This window comes from Triplophysa rosa, linkage group LG3 (assembly GCF_024868665.1).
Source record: "Triplophysa rosa linkage group LG3, Trosa_1v2, whole genome shotgun sequence".
NCBI lineage: Eukaryota > Metazoa > Chordata > Actinopteri > Cypriniformes > Nemacheilidae > Triplophysa > Triplophysa rosa.
The window spans coordinates 13,663,544-13,686,639 of NC_079892.1; the positions used below are offsets into that span (position 1 = coordinate 13,663,544).

Below are 23,096 nucleotides of genomic sequence, written 5' to 3' on the forward strand. Positions count from 1 at the left end.
CTACAATGGTTCAGATCTTACTTATCAGACAGACATCAATTTGTCCATTTAAATGGGGAATCATCAAATCTAACGCAAGTAAATTATGGATTACCTCAGGGATCGGTTTTAGGACCCTTGCTATTCTCCATATACATGCTGCCCCTTGGAAACATTATTAGAAAACATGGAATTAGCTTCCACTGTTATGCAGATGATACTCAGCTATATATCTCATCAAGACCAGATGATTCCTTCCAACTATCCAAATTGGCAGAGTGCATCGACGATATAAAGCATTGGATGACTTGTAATTTCCTTCTTTTAAATTCTAATAAAACAGAAATATTACTTATCGGACCAAAGACACGTGAGCAGAATATTTCGGATTATGACCTGCAAATTGAAGGCTGCACTGTTACTCCAACAAATACAGTTAAAGACCTTGGCGTTATATTAGACAGCAACCTGTCATTTAAAAATCACATCTCAAATGTCACAAAAACAGCCTTCTTCCACCTTAGAAATGTTGCCAAATTGCGAAATATTTTATGTGTGGCTGACGCAGAGAAGCTTATTCATGCATTTGTGACCTCAAGACTTGACTACTGTAATGCACTGCTTAGTGGTTGTCCTGCAGCATCAATAAACAAACTACAGTTAGTTCAGAATGCAGCTGCCAGAGTTCTAACCAGGTCCAGAAAATACGATCACATAACCCCAATGTTATCAACCCTTCACTGGTTACCCATTAAGTATCGTATTGACTTTAAAGTTCTTTTAATTACTTATAAAGCCTTAAACGGTTTAGCCCCTACCTACATAACAGAGCTTCTACCACACTACAACCCATCACGCTCTCTAAGATCTCAAAACTCCAGACTTTTGATAACACCTAGAATAACTAAATCCACCAAAGGGGGTAGAGCTTTCTCATACGTAGCACCTAAACTCTGGAATAGCCTCCCCGATACTATTCGAGGGTCAGACACACTCTCCCAATTTAAATCTAGATTAAAGACACATCTTTTCAGCCAAGCATTCACTAATACATAGCTAATGAACAGCAGCTACGCTAATTATTCTCATTCTGTTTCTGCCCTCGCCTCGGGATGCCCATCCCGAGGTAGGGAGAGATTCCGCCAGGCCCAGATGAACGTCATATGCCCATCCACAACTAGAGATTACGCCAGCTACATCGGAAAATCCCGTGCCATCCTCCTGCGAGAGCCTGCGGACTGACTGACCATCCAGCTCCATCCAAGGCAATTCCATCACCACCCAAGAAAAAGGCGACCATCTGGCCGGCCCAGCTCAGACAATTCCATCCCCAACCGAGAGCAAAGACGGACTACCTGTCACATAAATGCTAAATTTACAATACTTGGTATTTAATGCTAAACTTACATCACACGACAGCAGTTTGAAGTTATGGCTGCACTCAGTGACTTTGATTGGAGGTAGCTGGGTGGGTGTTGTAGGGAGTGGGGGGGCTTGTTGGTTGTGGTTCGGGGCGTTTCATTTGTTGGGACTGTGTGGGTCTGGTCTGGTTGGTCTTGTTTTGTGGTCGATGTCGGACAACAGAGGAATAAAGTTAATTATGCCATTACTACTTTTCCCTGGTTGTTCCTCTGTTGTCTGTTGTTGATCGCGGAATGGGACCGGGTTGGACCTGCACGGTTTCGGCGGGTGGGGCTTCCTGGGTCGCGGCTCGTGGGCTCTCCCTGTTCTTCGTGGACGTTGCTCGGTGGCTTTGGTCGGGGTCACTGAGTGCAGCTATGACACGTCAGAGGAGATCTGGCCCTCCCGGCTGAGCCTGGTTTCTCCCGAGTTTTTTTTTTCTCCATTATTCATCATTGGAGTTTGGGTTCCTCGCCACAGCAGAGCAGTGCAGTGTTGGCTTGCTCACCGGGAGACTGCATTTATTTATTCATTTATTTAATAGATATTATTTATTATAATGATCTTGCTTGGTCTATAAACACCATGCACTGTGCTGTGTTTTACCTTTCTGTGTTTTTCTTATTTGCTCCTGTAAAGCTGCTTTGGAACAATGCACATTGTGAAAAGCGCTATATAAATAAAATTGAATTGAATTGTAGGTGAATCCTGGCTGACTTTTCTTTGTTTATTCAAAGAAATCCAGTAGTTCAGTGCTGCAGAGTAAAAACAGCAACGCTTCCATCATATTTGTTGCGACACATTCCCAAACATGCAATATTTTTGCCTTTTATTACTCATTAGCATTTGCTGTTCCATATATCGCAATACCACCAGATGAAAAGTTGAATTAAGGAAAGTTTATAATGAAGTGATCGTTCAGGCCCTAAAAGCACTTATTGTTTGCTGCATTTGACAGGCGAAAATGATCAATTACGTGCAAGTTACGAAAACTGAGCTTGTGAGCGGCCAACGGGGCTCGACATAGCTGACCAATGAGTTGTTTCCTTAGAGTACGACTATTATGGTTCAGTTCACAGAGATGATAAGCAAACAACAAATGACAGATCCGTTTCTAAGCCCGGCCGGTGCCAAGAACTCCTCCGCAGCTTTGACTCTCTTGATAGTACATTGTGTATTCTGAGTTTGGATTGTGCTGTCACAATGTATGCAGCTGACGATTGAGATGGCGAACGTGTTGTGCGTGTAGGGGTGGAGATGACCTCAAACAGCTGTGAAAGTCAAAGATCACGTTTAGGTTCTCAAGAGAGTGCGCATGATTGAGCAAAGCGGAAGTTGTTTGCTAATAAATCTCCATTAAACCTTTCTTGAGCGCTTGCACACGAGCACACAAAGTTCAGAGTGACCCAGACCACCTAACAGAGTGAAAACTAGGGGACGGATTCATGAAACTTGTTAAGACAAAATATAAGACTGTTCTTAAGATAAATTGTAAGAAGTTTGAAAGAATGTTCCTAAGTGCAATTCTTAAACATTTCTTAAGACGTTCTTAAGAACATCTTCATTTTCTTCGTAAGAATAAATGACATGCTTTGTCAATGATTACACTCGTCTGCTCGTGTGGTAACTGTATATATATATATATACATCTATACCAGGGCTGGGCAAAAAGATCTAAAAATCGATGAATCGTTTTTCAAAATGCGGTCGTTTCAATATTGATTCTCAAAAGCTGTGAATCGATTTTTTTTCTTTCATATTTCCGCAAGTACTGAACATTCATTAACGTGAATGTTATTGCTACTACTATCCACTAGATGTCACTTTTATTTTTACAATGGGTGGATGTTACAATAGGGATCATATCGTTCATTCATTGCTTAATTAACATGGCGGATGTGGGTGTGTCGTGGAATTTAACATCACCTTCATAAAAAATGCAGCGGTTCGTATGATTGCAGCCCATCTTTACAGCAAATTTTGTGAATTTTTGTTTGTTATACTGTATCTTATATGTAAAATAACCTGTTCTGTTTCAATATACCCAAGTGTGTTTAAAGTTTAATATACAGGTTTGTGGCTCTTCATTTCATTTTTTAATTCACCATTGTAATGTGATATTTACTGATCTTTTTTAGAGATATCTATAGGATTTGTATTAAATCTATAATCATTGACTCGAATCGAGAGCTTGTGAATCGGAATCGAATCGGAACATCAGAATCGATACCCAGCCCTAATCTATATAATAAACTTTATTGAAAATTGAAATTATATTTTTTATAATACTTTTTGTGTGTTACTACACCAACACCATAATATTTGTGACGAAAGCTAAAGTAAGGGCGCTAGACCTTATCATTATTATATCAATATAAAAATTCCTCAGTGGCAAGTGAATGTCAAAATTACGATTCTGGCTTAATACAATATACGTCAAGTTTTTTTATGTGAAAAAAAACCCGAATAGATGTATTAAACGTCTTACATTTTGAGATTAAAGACAACTGTGAGTATCTCAACCTTAAAATGATATGTACGACAGCTTTTGTTTCGAAAACTTAGTGGCTGATCACACAAATGCGTTGGCGCAGCAGGTGGCAAAAGCCAACTGAAAACAATTCAAAAGAGGCGCGTCTAAAAGCAAAAAACGCAGTGGGTATGATCGACCCCTTAAGAAGTTTTTCAGGAATACATAACATTTGTAACTTTTTTCTTAAAATAGAATGCAAGAAAAAATATGACAGTTGAGAAGAATTTTCTTCTTAAGAATGTTTTGTGAATCCGGCCCCAGGAACCTTAAAGTTTATGCAACACTTTTATACGTTATACAAAATAACTACAAGTATGAATTAATAAGTTTGTTCAAATCCCTATAATTGGTAGTATCTAAACGTATGTGTGTGTGTGTGTGTGTGTGTGTGTGGGTTTTCCTCTTATAAGATGATACTCACGACTTGCACCTGCCCGTCTTCTCCTATGCGGTGGATCTGGACTTGTTGTGTGGCCCCAGTCAAAGCGTAATGCAAAGCCTGCTGGGTAGAGGTCTCGATGGCCGACGTCTCTCCGGCCGAGACTCCATCTGCTCAGAGACACAGATAAACAAGTTCACAACACAGACCGACTATGTGGGTCAAACCAGAAATGAGAGACCAGGTCAAACAACTGGTTTCAATAACAAAGATACTCGATTGGAACTGCCAAAAACGCACACACTTAAGCGAGACCGCACTCTGTTCTCGGTCATGACAAATCTTAAATTTCGGCGTTATCAGACGAACGCCCTCGCGTTCATGACTGTAGGTCGCAGGCCCTTCAGGATTTGTACGAATCTGTACAAACTCGAACCCAAACAAACGCAGAGCAGAAGTAGTTCACATACACACACCCTGAACTTTAGGAAAATCCCTTCCGACTGCTCCTGGACTTGATCCAGTGCATCTGCCAGATTAGAGCTTGTTTATACAGTGTAAACGGTCTCAAAATACACAACAAGGGCTCTTAACCTAGCAGCCCAAACACTCTCGTGCCCCAAAACTGTACGTAAACCCAACCCCCTTAGTCTAAACAATAAGCATCGCCGACACACAACAACAGCCCAAACAGACTTACAACACACGCTTACCGCATTTCTGATTGAACGTCGTCAAGTGGGCTCTGGCAAAACATTGCGGTGTTCATTTACAAAGTGGATGTGATTTTAAATCAAAGTGAAAAGCAAATTTGCAGGATAAAATTACTCTAAAGAGCAGTGTCACGTTTTCAATTCTTTCCTCCTTTCGGACGAAACGCGATCGTAAATGACGTGAATCTTGCCTAGACCGCGGCTGAAAACTACTGCAAATTAAATTTTAATGCATCTGAAAGGCTCCTCCCACCTGATATTCCTGGCTATTACTGAAGTTAAATACCAGTGTTTCATGAGTGCAATGTTCTAAAGACAATAACGTTAAATCTACACGCAAAGTACACATTCCATTAGCGCCTCTAGTGGCATCGAATGGAATTGTCAAAGAAGGTTTACAAATATTTCGCCAGGTGTGTTGTACTTCAGCCACCGAAACCATTAAAAATATCTGTCAATTGAAATATTTATATTGTTTGAAAAACGTAAAGAAAAATTACACCGTGTCTACACCGGATGCGGCGCAACACGACAAAAAACAACAGAACTCATTATCATTTAAAATGTTGTCGCGTTGCATCGGTTGCACCCGGTGTAGACACGTTGTTAGAAACGTTGGCTCAGCAATAAACTGAAATATGTTTACGTTGAGGAACTAAAATGAACTGAAAATAAATCAAACTAAACTGAAATAAAATACATTGAACTTATATAAAAAAGATAAATGTATAATGAAATAAAAAACATAAAATATTTGTTTAATTACTAAACTAAAATTACCATGAAAACTAAATATATAAAAATTTAAGTTAATTCAAAATATTAACAAATCTACGATAAACTGAAAAGAAAACTTTGTTTAGACATCATTAAGAATAAAACTGTAAAAAGCAACAAAAATGCTACGGCCACAAGAGTTTTATTTACTGCCTACGCATCAATAATGAGTATTCTCTGATGCACTTTGTTCCTCGCTCGGTTACAGGCCACATGTTCCTCTCGCCCTGGTCGTGGTTTTGAAAGAAGGCCAAGCACCAGGTGGCTTGTTCGTAAACGAGTAACAGTTTGAGCTACCGCGCTGGGAGGCCTGATCCAGCTGGACCGAGAAAACTACACGAGGTGAAGCAATCCTAAGTCTATGGACCATTGTAGTGGACTAATACAGTATATTTGGGTTAGTCCGAAGCGGGTCAGAGATCAGATCCTTGTATCTCTGCGAGGAAAGGACAGGAAATGAGGCATTGTCCTGCGATTAGAACCATCTGTTACGTTGGACGCATCATTCGTAACATCTTTTTCCCGCACACACACATAAGTGCGCAAATATATACAGAGGTGCATGTTTACATAATGTATACATTGCGCATTAAAACGCCCAATCAAAGTAACAAAGTACGTATACGCGGCTAATTCTGTGCCAAAACTACCACACACGCTCAATCTCAACATCTGTTTATATTTGTTTTTCAGAACACAAACCAGCTGGGTTCCATACATTCACGAAAGATATAAAATATACTAGAAATGTCGAAGTGCAGGTATTAACTACCCGTGTAATTTCAATATCCTGGTATCGACTACCAAAAACAATTGTTATCGTCTGTACCTGAACTATTCTGCGAGGAACGGGTCCGTCGGGAGAAACTCTTAACCGCCAGACTCTGTCCTCGTTGTTTTCGGCGCCATGCGGTGCGACACTTGGAGTCGATGCTCTGCTTGATGCGGTACCAGTCGGACTCTGTGATGCTGAACTTGTGAAACAGGTGACCTGGTTGCACAACAACACAAAACGCACAGTGAAATGATAATACAGCTTTGGAAAAAGGGCGGAAATGCTGATGTAATGACATTTAATGCAGCAAACAGTTACCATCCTTTAAACAGCTCCAAGACGCATTCCACTATCTATCGATCATTATACATGTGTTGTGTTTGCATTAGCCAGAATCAAAAGCCAGGCTTGTTTGTGCAACACCGATCGTAACACTCCTCAACAGCGGTCATGCACACCAACTCGTTCTTTGAGGACTTATGGAATGCTGCATGAATTGACCTACAAATAGATCTGACACAAGATTTGCTGATTCAGAGGATAGATAGACAGACAGACAGACTCACATCGAATGCCGTAGATCATGAGAGGGTCCAGCTGTTTTTTGCCATGCTTGCCCTGTCCAGAGAGGTTGGAGACAGCTTGCACCTCGCGGTGGAACAGGTAGTCCAGCAGCGTCAGCGCCATCTTCTCCGCCGTGCGGCAGTTGGTGCTGATGTGCAACATGTCGGATGAGGACACCGGGGAGCGCACGCGCATCTCAGGGTTGTTCTCATCACCTAACCACGTTCCGGTTGGAAAGTCCTCTATAGGGATAGAAGAGAAAAGAATGGAAGAGATATAAGCATGTGTACTCTGCAGCACACCCATGTTAAATAGTTGCTTTTGCAATATGTATAAACTGATTATACAATTCTCAGTGCAGGGGAAAAAAAGGCATGTATCCCACAGCAAGTGTTGACTGTAGATGACAATGGAAAAAATAATGAATTAAATGCAATATTTTAAAAAGTCACAGGTCACATCGGTCAACAACTTAACAGAATTTTGGGTGAACGCAGATCTCTTAAATCTGTGGTGGTTGAGGCTTTACATTCCCATGCATTTAAACCCAGTCCAGCCACAGTCACATGAAATGCAAGAGTGCCCCCTAGTGGCCATCTCTGGTCGCTCCACCAACAGAGCGACCAGAGTACACAGAGCACAGAGCACTACTAATGATCTGCAAAAAAAATCTGATGGCATATTTTGTCTCCTGAAAGGTGAATTTCTTATTAGGGTTTATCATTAACGCACATTACTGCATCTCACCAAGGAAGATACAGAGGTGGAGCTAACAAAGGTGGGATCAAAACAAATCACTCCTTGATTGACAGATCCAAAAAACATGAAAAAACAGCACATTTGCAAATCGCAAAAAGCACACGCGATCAACAAGATCAACAGAGTCTCATTACATAAAAACCACGGAATGATGACAAGATTAAAGCGAGGGGAAAATGAGTAAAACGCAGAAAAACAAAAGCAAAGCCTTTTAAAAACCAAATGTAGCCATTTGATGACTGAATGTCATCACAAACAGCTGCGAATGAGGGAATATTTGTAGAGGAACGCCTTTGAAGTAACCGAGCTGACCCAGACGCCACTCCAAAACAACCCAGTCAACAAATAAGAAAAGCAAAAGCAGAAGTTAAACAATCAAAACAAAGCCTTTAATCTCAGGACTCGTCCAGACTGAAGATACAGCTCTGAATCAGATGGCCAGACGCTTTACGCAAGACCAAATGACCTGATGTCATGGGAACGTGACTTTGATGTGTCCGGTAGTGCCATAGAACTTAAAATAATGAAGTGTCAGAAATATTCGTAATATTAATCGAATTGAGCTTTAGTTCAGTATACTTTAGCTTAGATTTCAATGCAGATGAAACTGTCTAGTCTCATGTTATCGCATGGTTTTAAATCTGTGACTATTTACCCAATGCAGAGAGCATTTTATTGTTTGTTGCGTTGTCCCATTTACTTCCATTTTAAATTCCCTTCAGTATTGTTCCTTTAAGATTTTTCTTATAAAAGCGTTAAAACACACGGCTCTTTTGAATCATACCTTCTGAGTTCAGCGTGATGAGTGTCACATTGTTGGTGCTTTGAGATGACTGCTGACCGCTGTTAGACACGGAGTCACTCGTTTCAGAGCCGCTTTCCTGATCATCATGAATCTCTTCGTGGACCGGAACCTTCAGCACGATGGTCTTCTGTCTTCCTCGCCCAACAGTACTGCAGCGAAACATTAAAGTGGCGTTACATTTAAGATCAAAATATTCTCCTGAATAATAAAATACCTTCACGGCTAATTAAGGTCTGACTGACGTGTTTTGTCTCTTAAAGGTATAGTTCACCCAAAAATGAAAATTCTGTCATTATTACATTATTTCTTCCGCAGAACACCAAAAAATATATTTTAAACAAAGCTGGTAACCGAACAGTGCCGGCACCCATTCACTTCTATTGTATGGACACGAAACAAATGCAAGTGAGTGAGTGCCGGTTATCAACATTCTACAAAATATCTTCTTTTGTATTCTGCATAAGAACGAAAGTCATACAGGTAAAGGGTTAGTAAATGACAACAAAATTTTCATTTTTGGGTAAACTAGCACTTTAAAATGACTTCATGACGTCATGATTCCCTCTTGTTTTTTGATCACTCACTTGCTTAGTAAGTTCTCCAAGGAGTCTGCAGGGCGTGACACAATTTCCTCCTTCATTGACTTCGACCTATCTCCGCTCACTATGACGTTTGTCTGGGGAACAACGCTGAGAGCAAAAACAATCCATTAACGTGTAAAATAATACAGTTTATTATTAATACTAGCAGTTTACACCTTTAATAGTATTCAGGTCCATCAGCATAAGTTAATACTTATTAAAACTAAATTAATAGTGTTAAAACTGCGATCTGTAACGTTTTTGGGGGGGGTTAAATTTGAACAGTTGAATCAGTTATCGAGCAAGTCAATAAAAATATCCGCGCTTAATTCATAACGGTAAGCTTATATTAATGCTGCTTGACCAATGACATTCTATTAACGCAGGCTTTTTTAAAGGAGCTGTATGTAACATTGACACCTAGCGGTTAAACTTGGTATCGCAGTCCAAATTCAACATATTGGCGAGGGTTTTTCCTTCTCAGACTGGACGCTCACAGGAGTTGCCAGAACACTTACAGAAGTTTAATGGAAAGCATAAACTCTTACACAAAGTTTATCTGATAATTTACACATTTGCAGTGGTTTTGTTGTTCTCAAATATAACTCAATCAGCAGCTCGTTTCAGAGGTTGCATCCTCCGGAGGTCGCATTTACGGGCCATATTGCGGTCTCGTTTAAATAACCATATCAAAATTGTTTATTACTCCTCTTAAGTTGTAAAATAATATAGTTATTCTTTCTAAGTTTGCAACGTAATAGTACCGGAATCTGCTCTGACCCAGATCGTTTGTTTGCTGCAATATGCTGTGATTGTCACCAACTGGCAATCGAGCTGTCGAAATACACTAGTGGGTAAATCGTCAGTGGGCGGGGTCACATGGACCAAAACATAAACAGACATTACGGAACGCACATTTCAGAGTGGAATAACTGGCTATAGAATTGTTTTTTGTATAAACCAATATATGAACTTAGCATGTTTCCTAAATGTCTACGAACTTATTAAGGTATTGTTTTGATTTAATACAGTAAAATTATTACATACAGCTCCTTTAAGGTTTATCTGATAAAAAAAAATGAGCATCATCTTTGGTTCACTCACCAGCGCACTTTGTCACAAGTTTGAGTGGCTCCAAATGGAGAGCCGGCGACCATGGGCACCTGTATTGCCCCCTGGTTCCTTCCCAATGTGTCCAGTTTCTCCCCCAAACCTCGACAAGTTGCTTCTAGAAGCTGCAGCTTGGTCTCCATGCTGTCAAGCCGCTGGCAGATAGCCTGGCTGACCGACAACAGCATCGCCTGTGGAGGGTTAAAACAAGTAAAGACTCGGAAAACAATCATAAATGCAAACTGTATAAAAACTATTCATATTCTGAACAACATGAAGTGAAATAAAAAAGGCTACTTTGAGAGATGCCTCTTGACCACTGTCCATTCTTGGACGTTTCCTTCCTGGATGATCAGCTTCATCGTTGTCCAGGTCGTCTGTTAAAAACAGTGAAGATATTGTGGTTAGGGAATTCTTAACCATATTAGCCCCTGTATTTTGGCACCTGAGCAGAACTCACCTCCATGACCCTCGTGATTCAAATCATCCACTGCGATCTGGACTATCTCCACCAAATCTTGGTCAGACATCATTCAAATCTGTCATTTAAAGAAAGATTTTATTTAACCGTAGGGGAAATCCTATTGTTTTATGCTGCACAAATTGTTTCCAAAGAAGAACATTGGTATATGAAAACGAGTAAACATGAAATGTAGTGCCTGCACAATCGCATATCTTTGGAACGCTCATTGATTGGTGAAATAGCGAGTTATTACAGAAATTGGATATTTAAAATGAAAGGAACTCCAGAAATAACAAATTTTTGTGCAAAACAAAGCAATATGAAATGACAAAAAATAAAAAATAAGTATTTAAGATCCTGCATTAATTCTGGATTACTAATATAACACATGTGCAACACTGATTTAATAATGCTAATGAAATCTTACTTCCATTCATGCATATTAACACATTACAGAAATAGTTCACGCAAAAATGACAATTATGTCATCATTTACTCACCTTCAAATTGTTCCAAAACCTCCATACATTTTTTTGTTATGTATAACACAAAAAAAGATATTTTAAATAAGGCAGGAAACTAAACAGTTCCGGAGCACCATTGACTACCATAGTAGATTTTTCTCATACTATAGTAAATAGTGCCCCAGAACTGTTTGGCTACAAACATTCTTCCAAATATCTTTCTTTGCGTTTAGCAGAACAACGAAATGTATATACTTGAAACAACTTGAGGGTGAGCAAATGATGCCAATTTTATTTTTTGGGTAAGCCATTAATGTCAACCACGGTGTGGCTGGCTTTGATATTAATTTTTTAAATGATCTACATATTTTGTTCTCTTGATTCATGGATATTTTTTAATTGATAAAATTATGAAAAATATTTCTAGCTATGCACTAAGAGTTGGGCAAAACAACATTTTTTTTCCATTTCATTTTATTCATCTCCACAACTTTGCAGGTCTGAAATGTAAAGATTTTCCGCACAAGGAAACCTATGCTTAAAGACGACTAAAATTACTATTATAACACTCACTGCAGACTAAATGTACCCTTACAAAAACGTTATCACCTTACAAAGAGTAACGTTAACACCTCTAACTTATATTATAAACATGGTACTAAACATTTACTATATTCATACACAATGTATTTACATAATACTTTAAATCGTGAAACGATTTCCATTGTGTAAGGTTATTTAAAAAGCAAGCAATTTTCATGACACTTTTTGTAGGTGGACTGAAAGGAGCATTCATGATTTGAACAGTAACAGTTAACGTAAATGTAAAATTGCTGGCGGGATTACGCTTGGTTACTCAAGACTCATCTAGCTTCAATATAGCTGACCAAAATGGAAAAAGCAACTTTAGAAATCAACTTAGACTTTTTAAACGCTATTGATAAATTCTCATAAACCCCCGATTAAAATAAAAAATATTTCTTCAGCACAATTAGCACACTGCAGCTAACATGCTCCATGTAGCCCGTTAGCTCGCGCCTGCTAACAGCAGAAAGGCATTAAGCTGCAGCAGTGAAACGCTTCTAGGCCTCATTTCTGCCCTTGCTAGTGCGCAAGAAACTACTGGCACAAAATATGCAGCATAATTTCTATTTCTTGAATGCACAGCGCCGTATTTTGAAGAACACAGAGAACAGGATGCGTTGCGTGTCAGGATGGTTTATATTACCGTGTGAATGACGAATTCTCGTGTTGTTTGTGAGGATTCCGATAATGGCGTCCTTCCTCGCGAGAGAAAAGCTTGAGCATTGAACCGCGCTCGCTGGTCGGACTGCGCATGCGCACAAGCCGACGACTATTCATCAAGCTCAAGCTGCTGCTCGAGTTACACTGGCATTAAGGATTGTTGTGTTATTTTATTTACTGCATAAATCTTTAGGTTTTCTGCATTTGTACAAAATATTGGATCTAAATATTGTGAATATTGGAAGGCACTAGCTAAACAGTAGCCAAATATTATTATTTTAAATTATTAGAAAAGTGTAAAAGTTGAGGATAATTGACTTGTTATATATTTAAAGAATAGTGAACTCAAAATTAATTTATATTTTTATTTATGAATTACATTATATTTTAGCATCTACAAAGCAGTCACCCTTAGAATCGGCCTATCCAAAAATATACTTTTGGATTTTATTTATTGTCATTGCACATGTACAAGGCAACGAAATGTGACCTCTGCATTTAACCCATCCAGAGAGTAGTGAACACACGTACCCCCGGAGCAGTGGGCAGCTATCACTACAGCGCCCGGGGAGCAAGTAGGGGTAAGGTGCCTTGCTCAAGGGCACCTCAGTTGTTACCTGCCGGCCCTGGGAATCGAACCGGCAACCTTCTGGTCATGAGTCCGACTCTCTAACCATTACCATTATATTCAGGGCTCTTTTTTCAGCTGCCTTTTCTTTTTTGGTCTAAATCACCATTTAAAAAAATAAAAAGTAAAATTTTAGCTTTGTAATGAAAAAAAAGAATTTTGGCACAATTATATTTTTGTCTAAAAACTCATTTTGAACATTTAAGCATATACAGTACATTATGGCCCGGTTTCACAGACAAGGCTTAAGCCTAGTCCTAAACTAAAATGAATGTGTGTCTTAACTGAATATAACTTGCCCAAAAACATCTTAAAATATATCTGTGCCATTGTTTTGTCTCAAGATGCACACCAGTAATGTATTCTTCGAAGGCATTTTTATAAAAGCGACATAAATATCTGAATTCATCGAAGGCATAGCTAAACCGTGTCTGTTTAACCGGGCCTATAAACAAAACTTCAGAAGTGACCCTAAGCTCATTCCCTTTTAAGATTTATACAATTAATTTATGGATGGTTAAACCTTACGTCAAATAATTTAGATACAAAACAAATACACTTAAGAGAACAATATATAATAAATTGTGTTTATTTTGCTTGTTTTTTATTGTCATTTGAAAAGTTTCTGGTCTGGGTCAGGCTGTACAAAGAGAAACTCCTCCACTGCAACTGCTAATCCAGATTTCCAGCAACTGTTTTTGCAGGTGTACACCAGAACTGTTCCAAACTCCAGTGCACTCTCTAGAAAGGCAAAAACAAATGTTGATCTTATTTGTATAAATGAGCACAAATGTAAATCATCATCATCATCTCTACGTACTAACCTGAACTTTTGTCTCTGCTACAGAGCAAGCTGACCAGTGCGGGCATAAGCTGAAACTCAAAAATTCTCGGCCCGCCGCAGTGACCACAGCATGGCACCATTTCTTTAATATTGGAAGGTGGATCTGTGATAAATAGAGGTGTTCCGCTCCAACTGTATCTACAGTATAAGTTAACAGAAATTAATTTGATTAAATAAATAAATGTATTTTTAGCATTTCAGGCAGGAAAGAAATTTCTTTTTTGGTAGGCAGAATTTATAGTTGAGTAGCCTAAGACGTTCAGCATCTCTTTTCTTACAGAACAAAACACTAGGGTCAGTTACCGTAACACTTGTTCAGGACAAAGACAGATTTTCTTCATGAAATTTGTGAACACTTCATCTCCATGCTTGGCTTTGGCCATCTCATATTCCTCTGGTGCTTCCCCGCTTTCACAACTGGAAAATAAAATGATAAAGGCATATGATTTCATTTTAAAGCTTAAAGAAGTTTTGGTCTCTAATCGAGCAGTGGTTCTTTACAGGGGGGCAGTGTCCCTCAAGGGGACCCCAGCTGACAAGGGGGCCTTACGATGACCAATAATTAAAAATAAAGACTAAATGAGCACTGAAATTCGTTTAAAAAAATGAAATATCAAGACATGCCTTATTATTTGGCCATTTTTACTATAAATAACAGTTTTTTTTCAGTTAATGTGAAGCTCTAAAATATTTCATTTGGTAGAAATTTTGAGTTTTTGTGAGGTTGAGAACCCCTGCTATAGCACAGTGACCATCCAGTGGTTTTCTCCTATTTCTTTCCCTTTAAAAAATCCTCAATACATCATCATGTTATGAAGTCATGATTCAAACCTACAAGCTATGAGATAAATCCCAACATTTCAAACTTTGATTCAATGCAAAAAAACAACAACAACATGAAAACAAAACAAATCCTATAATATACAGTAGATCTAAAAACTATTACCTTATAGTTACTGACAACAATACAGAAACAGTGTATTGTAAATGTATTGATTAAATCATATGCAAAACTCGGTGGTTCATTATTACCAACTGGGAATGTTTTTAAAAATAATATAAAATAATTATTTGTTTATGAAATTAATGGGATTTTTACAGCCATAACCTTTCTGTTGTGCTCCATTGCGCCATTTCGATTCTCACCTCCCAGTCTCCCCAACGATCACTCCCTCCCTTTCCTCATACTGTCTAAGCAGTTCATTTTCATGATCCGTATCACGAAATCCATCTAAATCTGTTTCCTCCATAACGCTTATGTAGAATGACTTGAACGTGGGCACATCTGTAGGCTGTAGGGCATTTTGATGATCCACTCCTCCATCAATGCACAGGCCCTGAAGCTTGCTGCTCACATCCATTCCCGCACTGATGCTGTCAGTCACGGTTTGAACTGGATCTGAACAGGTATGTGTGTTCTGTTCATCTTCCACCCCCCAATCATCAGCTTCATCACACCAGTCTGTTCGGGACATTGATGATTCTTTACATGGTGCGCTTTTGTTGTCCTGTCTCCCTGATAAGGCTTTGATGTCATCATCCAGGCACTGAGAGCGCAGGACAATCCAGCTGGGTATGTAGAAGCCACATGGTCAGTGCATTACAAAATAAGAAGGGTAGTATAAAAGTATGCAATGTAGCATGCGATACGATTATTCTGCCAAACAAACACAAGATTTGACCTTTCTGATTTGCCATAGCACTGTGGATTGGTGCAGGCAAATACATTGATTGTTCTGTGGTAAGGAGATGCGGCGATGGGACAGTAGACTTGCACGACATGAGACAGGCCTTTCTGGCACAGAGTGCATGTGGGATATTGGAGAGTGATTACCGGCAGTAAATCCTGGAATTATTAAAAATGCAATGAAATATATATGTTAGGGTGGTTTTGCATTGCAATTTTTGTTTATCTTATTGTAAATAATACCGAATTAGCACATGCACTGTATAATAAAAAAATCAGTAACAAAATGTTTTCAAGCAACATAAATGTCATAAATCAACTTATTGACACAAATGTTATAAAAAAAGAATTAAAAAATATAAATACAACATGTTTTATCAATTAAGCTTAAACAAATTAAACTTTATCAATTAAAAATAATGTCACTATAAAAACAACATATTGCCAGATTTGGCATTAATAAAATGTACTTATACTTTATAATTTAAAATATACTTATACACTGTATACTTTATAAATATTTACCACTATGCTCGTTAGCAGTTTCACACTATTGCACTGATGTAAATAACAAATAGGTGTTGGGACAATTCTAAATTCAAAAGAATCGAATCAGCCAGGAGTCGAATCTAGAATCTTCTGATCCGTAGTCAGACGCGTTATCCATAATTTAAAATATACTTATACAGTGTATACGTTATTTACCACTATGCTCGTTAGCAGTTTCACACTATTGCACTGGTGTAAATAACAAATAGGTGTTGGGACAATTCTAAATTCAAAAGAATCGAGCCAGCCAGGAGTCGAACCTAGAATCTTCTGATCCGTAGTCAGACGCGTTATCCATTGCGCCACTGGCCCTATGCATTTCACAATTGTTTGTAAAGGAACTTGTTCAATCCTAAAGTGTCTTACTCTTCTTTAATTCGAATAGAATTTGAAATGTACTTTATTGTAGAATTTACTTTATTATTAAACGGAAAAACGTTGTGACCCACGTACGTCGGCTCACATTAAGTTAATTTAAAGTTAGCATGGCTTGCAGCTTAGCTTACTTAGCCATTCTGGCCAACCAAAGTCTTCTTTGAAACGCTTGTTAAACCTATTCTTTAATGTTCATTTCAGAAAGCAAATCACCTGACAGCATTTCGCTCATATGTGAAATCAGTCTAAACAATAACGCGACAGAAGATCAGTAAACAGCGAGCCGTCATGCGGATTCTGTAACTTAGCTTTGATTAGCATGATACATGCCTTCTGTATACGTATAACTTATATAACAATTAACTGAATATAAATAACACTTCTTTACCGGAATATCTCCAATTTTGTTCGTACAATACGACGTGTTCTTGTCAATGGCTCCATCACATATTCCTATGAGAACTGTCTCATGTGCTGCTGTTGCCATTATCATTTAACGTTAGCAAAGAACTGCAGGCAGCTGTCCATGTGCTTCTCTAAACACGTGGAGACTAAACTTGACTAATTAGTTTAACCTTAATGATCATCTACATTTGCATTCCTTATCTAATTCACACTTGTCCATAATAGACAAACAAAATGTCTATCCAACATGTCAGATTATAAAGAATTAGATGAAGCAATTTGTGAGAATAATATGAAATGATTACAAACAGCATATGATTCATATGTTGACACTCATCACTCATCGTATCACCAGTTTTGAATGTTATTGTAAATATAAAATACAACGAATACATGGCCAGCCTTTTTCGGAACAGTTTAAACTCGGATTTCAGTATGTCAAGGTGCTCGCAACGTCGGGCCAGTGGCGCAATGGATAACGCGTCTGACTACGGATCAGAAGATTCCAGGTTCGACTCCTGGCTGGCTCGATTCTTTGGAAATTTGATTCTAACTACAGTCAGTCATGGATACAGGACGCACATATTTGTTTTTTGTTTTCATTTCAATTAATTTTCAAGTAGTACACTTATAATTAACCACAATAAATAATAATAATAAAATAAAAATAAATTAATTAATTAAAAATAAATAAATAAAAACATATAATTTAGAAATAATATGGTGTCGTCAGCCAGCTGGCTGATTATAATTTGTCTGTCGTCAATTGTAATACCTTGCAAATTACTACTGGAAACATGAAGAGCTAAAAGTTGAGAGGCTAGTAAGAATAAATATGGAGATATAGGACAGCCTTGTCTTACTCCGCGTGATAAATAGAATCTACGCACATATTTGGGTATAAATTCAAAGAACCAATTCCCCGAAACTTTTTTTATTAAAACAAAAATAGGCGTAGAATTCCATTTCTAAATATACAAATTACCAGCAACATCCTTGGTTGAGTTTAGCAAAAATAAGTACAGATTAATAAACTAAAGAAAAAACAAATAAATACATAAATACAAGAAACGGATGAAAAGTATTTGGATCAATCAATCAATCAATCAGTCAAGGATAATAAGCACAGGGCAAGTGTTAAACTGAACTGTCATCTCTATAACCTCTATAAAGACATCACTACCTGGATATGGAGGACTAAACCTGCAAAAATTATAAATAAATGAATGTATAAATAAATAAATATATAAATGTAATAATATGAAAATAAATACAGGAATGAATGGTTTGATAAAACAAAATAATTCGTTTTAGCTATTATTGATCTTAGCTTTAACTTTTCTTTTCATTTTTTAAATTGATTTATTATTTTTTGTGTCCATTTTTAATTATTTTTAATTATTATTATTTTTTATTTTTAGATTATTTTATTTATCCTTTCCTTTTATTTTTACATTTATTTATTTATACGTTTATTTATTTTTATATTTATTTATTATCGCATGTATTTATTTCCACTTTTATTTATTTATTCTTGTATTTATTCTTACTTTTCTGTGTCTTGTATGATAATTAGATGGGTTGGTCTTGCCTACTATTGGTTCAGCGTAGATTGAAGCGTTTGATCGATTACTCTTGACTTGTTTTGGACTAACGTCACGTCACTCACTGATCGTTTGCTTCGTGTATAACGTTAAGTAACTATGGCGGGCGCACAATTAGCTAGAGAGTTACAGCATTTAGCCAATGAAGTCGATAACCATGCATCAAATGACTATGTGTCATTCAGATTAGATGCATTTATTGAGGATTTATTACAGATTGACGGAGAGATAAATGACAAAGTTCTTCAAAATCTGTGCGAGTCAGGGGGTGCTAAGGTGGTGACCAAGTTCCGGTTACAGGTCCTCTGCCAAAGAGGTGCATGAACGACCTCAGCAGATTCGTCGATTCTGAAAGCACAAGACGACTTGATATTAAGATGTCTAATAAACACAGACTTTCTTGTTACATGATTTTGACATTCTTGTTAAGATTGCAAATTATTGGTATGATCGCCCGTAACGGCTGAAGCGAGGTGAAAAAATAAATAAAGCGATTTGACACGGGATTCGTACCCATGCAATAAAGCGAGGCAGCGTGTCACTACGGTAACAATCACACTAAACTATTTCGCAATGCTAGCTGCTGCGGATCTTTGCAATAATATCAAGATGTCACACAACAATATGCAGCTGGATGAATCAAGGGAATATGCCCGTCTTAACTTGTGACCTCTGTGTTATTTATCTCTTATGAAATGTAGTTTACGAGTACCGTTTAGTAACCACGTCTTTTTAGAAGGAATGGTTTCCATTTGATGGCCCCTGTAGTGAAAGAACGATGCTCATTACTACCGTGTTAACTTGTGACTTAAGTTCACTATGTCTCAATTCATTTACATTATGTTACATCATGTTACATTAAATCTTTACGCTTTTTCTAACCGAAAGGCTGCTTATAACTATCACTTTGACAAAGCGTTAGCTTGCGACTTCGGTTTACAAGCTCATCTGTGTAGTTAAACCTTATTACATTTTGTGCTTTATGATTTTCACCAGTTGAACTGTAACGCCACCATAGCATAGCACCCTCTGACTCGCACAGACTTTGAATGTGCTGCAAAGAGGCTAACAACCGAGGGAGAACTTTGTCATTTATCTCGCCGTCAATCTGTAATAAATCATCAATAAGTGCATCTAATCTGAATGACACACAGTCATTTGATGCATGGTTATCGACTTCATTGGCTAAATGCTGTAACTCTCTAGCTAATTGTGCGCACGCCATAAACGTTATACACGAAGCAAACGATCAGTGAGTGACGTGACGTTAGTCCAAAACAAGTCAAGAGTAATCGATCAAACGCTTCAATCTACGCTGAACCAATAGTAGGCAAGACCAACCCATCTAATTATCATACAAGACACAGAAAAGTAAGAATAAATACAAGAATAAATAAATAAAAGTGGAAATAAATACATGCGATAATAAATAAATATAAAAATAAATAAACGTATAAATAAATAAATGTAAAAATAAAAGGAAAGGATAAATAAAATAATCTAAAAAATAAAAAATAATAATAATTAAAAATAATTAAAAATTGACACAAAAAATAATAAATCAATTTAAAAAATGAAAAGAAAAGTTAAAGCTAAGATCAATAATAGCTAAAACGAATTATTTTGTTTTATCAAACCATTCATTCCTGTATTTATTTTCATATTATTACATTTATTCGTTTATATATTTATTTATTTATACATTCATTTATTTATAATTTTTGCAGGTTTAGTCCTCCATACCTGGATAGTGTGATCTCAAAATTGTATACCAAAATTTCTTGAAATTTCACAAGATGTTACACTTCTGATTTGCAATTAACGTTACACTGTGAACTGATGCACGTCAACGTTAATCAGACTTAAACGAAGCCACGAGGGGGCAGTAGAAGTCTTGAGCAAACTGAGCTAATGATTTACTGTGAAAATGTTCCTACTTATGTTTTAATACTACCAATACTACTGATGCTAATAGTAACAATTTGTGACGAAAGTGTAAGAACAATCAAACTCAAAAATATGCGCGTCCCTTATCTATGCAGTGGTGTAGTTAGGACAAACAACCGTAAAGCTAATCAGAATTTCAAAAAATCGAGCCAGCCAGGAGTCGAAACTAGAATCTTCTGATCCGATAAACGTTGAAAGATAAAAAAAATAGGTGTGTTGGATTTAATGTCCCGCTGCGCAGCAGAACGATCAATGTATAACACCAAAGTACCGCGAGAGCGACTCAATAAGCAAGTTGCTCCATAATGAGATCGAATCACTCTCGCGGTACTTTGATGTTATATTTCGTTCGTTCTGCGCAGCAAACACACATTTTCTTATACAGCTAATCTACAACATTTACTGAATCACATAAACGATTCACAGCAAATAAACCAACATTGCTAGACATCGTTTCTCAAATACCTGATCAATTAGTATGTTATTGAGAAGCTTTTAATTCGCTTTTAAAATGTTAACAATGGTACAAACGTTAGAGAGCCATAGCAAACTCGCTTTAGAACAAACTCGCTTGTTTTGTCAATAGGCTGTAGGCTTGAAGGTTACATCTGTTGCAAATGTGTATTGCAAATAGATCCATGTAAAATAAACAGAGGTGTAAAGAGTACCTGAAAACCATACTTAAGTAAAAGTACAGATACCTTGCAGTGAAAATTACTCCATTACAAGTTACAAGTCACCAATTTCAAAACGACTTGAGTAAAAGTCTTCGAGTATCTGATTTGAACAGTACTTGAGTATTTTACTCATACTGAATGTAGGCTCAAAGCAGCACTAGTCCTCAACACTTAAGAGACACGTCAGTGAAAAACTAGAAACAGTCGATTCATGAGGAGCGCAATCGCATTTATTTTCTTAAATCATAATAAGACTGAACACCTCAAAATTGCAACAAATCATGGCCGACATCATAACCTACTGTACGTCTATTACAAACACCCAAGTCTCATTTAAGCTCAAGTGCTCATAAGTAAACCAAACTCCTTCAAAAAGGTCTCTTCAATATAACGGATAAATAAAGTAATGTCAAGTAAAATCAAAAAGTCAAAGCCTTTTTGCACTGGACATGCTGGTTTGGGCCTCATGGCCAGCTGCAGTCATGTCCTCATTTCACATACACTGTTAGCCCTTACCTGCCATTTCTACAGTAATATACTGTATTGGCAACACTGTTGCCTGCTAGTTACTGTAGGTGTTTTACAGTAAACTACTGCAATGGCTGTTTGAAGATACATTATAAAGAATCTATTAACGCACTTAAGTCACACAGTCTTAGATGAACAAGTGTAAATAACAGATGAACACAATAAATCTGTCAAGATTTCACCAGAGGAGAATTAAACACAAACATCAATAACATCTTCACATATTACAGACACCACTTTCACTTTATTTCTGTCATCTGTGTAAGATCTTATTGAGATTTAACTCGAGTTCATAGTGGTTCAATTATGTTTTAAGTCACCATTATGGCGATCAGTGTTTGCTTTGGTTGGACTCTTTGACTTTCTTGTAGCTTTAAAATGTACACTTATACAATAACACTGAAAGGGACTTTACAGGAACCGCAACTTTATGTTTGCTTAGTAACTGAAGATACATCTGAAAGAATTCAATCATTAAATAATAATAATATAGCATTTAAGATTTATTAAGATATGTTTGGTAAAGTGATTACATGTTATAATGGAAAGATCTCTGTCAGAAAATCTTTCTTTGCAATTGAGACACAGTTAGACACTTGACATACAAACCTCATCAATGGTGACAAACAATCATGAATGAGTTTTGTACTATGTACCCAGCATGCATTGCAGCATGAAGCTGTTCAGTTGATTGTCACCATTGTTGAGATTCATATGTGGATTGTTCATTTCTCTGTGTCCGACTCATTCTATAGGTTAATATTTTGTCTATATAGTGTGAGAGCACTTTTGAAAATTGAAATACTATACATTCTTTTTACTGGTTTACATCACTTCATGGCAATAGTCCCACCACATGGTCAAATTTTGAGCAAACATGTTTAGAGCACATTTAGGAAGAGTTAGTTTTAAAAATAAGAGCTTTTGTAGATGTGTGACCTACAGTAACTAGCTGGCAACAGTGTTGCCAATATATTACTGTAGAAATAGCGGGTAAGGGCTAACCGTGTGTAAACCGCCAGCGATTGACATCTACCTGATACTGCACTCATATTCATATAAAGAAGCCATGTTGACAAGTTTTTGTAAGTTAGAGCAAAATCCACAAGATTGTAGTACCTTCATTACCCTGTAAATGGCAATATTAATTATAAGATAGGTGCCATGCAAAATGTAATGTGTAACTGCATTAGTCATTACAAATGTAGTGGAGTAAAGAGTACATATACTTGTTCAAAAATGTAGTTAAGTAGAGAGTAAAAGTTGCTAATATCTTTAATACTCAGTACAACTACAAAGTAGCC

General features: G+C 37.3%; 2 protein-coding genes and 2 non-coding genes across 5 annotated transcripts in view; 1 reads left to right on the plus strand and 3 right to left on the minus strand.

Annotated features, from left to right (window-relative positions):
• banp (BTG3 associated nuclear protein) overlaps positions 1–12,632 on the minus strand; it is a 35,401-nt gene extending 22,769 nt beyond the window's left edge. Inside the window, exons 1-9 of one of the 2 annotated variants that reach the window (XM_057329638.1) lie at positions 12,532–12,632; positions 10,837–10,915; positions 10,674–10,753; positions 10,371–10,567; positions 9,270–9,374; positions 8,665–8,834; positions 7,124–7,363; positions 6,612–6,773; positions 4,335–4,462 (exon numbers count right to left, since the gene is read on the minus strand). In XM_057329638.1, coding sequence (XP_057185621.1) covers positions 4,335–4,462; positions 6,612–6,773; positions 7,124–7,363; positions 8,665–8,834; positions 9,270–9,374; positions 10,371–10,567; positions 10,674–10,753; positions 10,837–10,909 — 1,155 coding nt within the window. In that variant the 5' untranslated portion in view covers positions 10,910–10,915; positions 12,532–12,632. The other variant, XM_057329639.1, reaches the window with a different exon arrangement.
• A 1,053-nt stretch (positions 12,633–13,685) lies between these two features.
• pdcd2l (programmed cell death 2-like) lies at positions 13,686–17,293 on the minus strand. The gene is made up of 6 exons (XM_057329979.1): positions 17,020–17,293; positions 15,703–15,866; positions 15,167–15,589; positions 14,324–14,437; positions 14,001–14,158; positions 13,686–13,917 (listed from the first exon to the last, which is right to left on the minus strand). The coding sequence occupies exons 1-6, from the start codon at positions 17,122–17,124 to the stop codon at positions 13,787–13,789; spliced, it is 1,095 nt and encodes a 364-aa protein (XP_057185962.1). The 5' UTR covers positions 17,125–17,293; the 3' UTR covers positions 13,686–13,786.
• trnar-acg (transfer RNA arginine (anticodon ACG)) lies at positions 16,496–16,568 on the minus strand. The gene has a single exon. It is a non-coding gene; the product is annotated as a tRNA-Arg (tRNA).
• Positions 17,294–17,493: 200 nt separating the features above from the next.
• On the plus strand, positions 17,494–17,566 carry trnar-acg (transfer RNA arginine (anticodon ACG)). Its single transcript has one exon. It is a non-coding gene; the product is annotated as a tRNA-Arg (tRNA).
• The last annotated feature ends 5,530 nt before the right edge of the window (positions 17,567–23,096 follow it).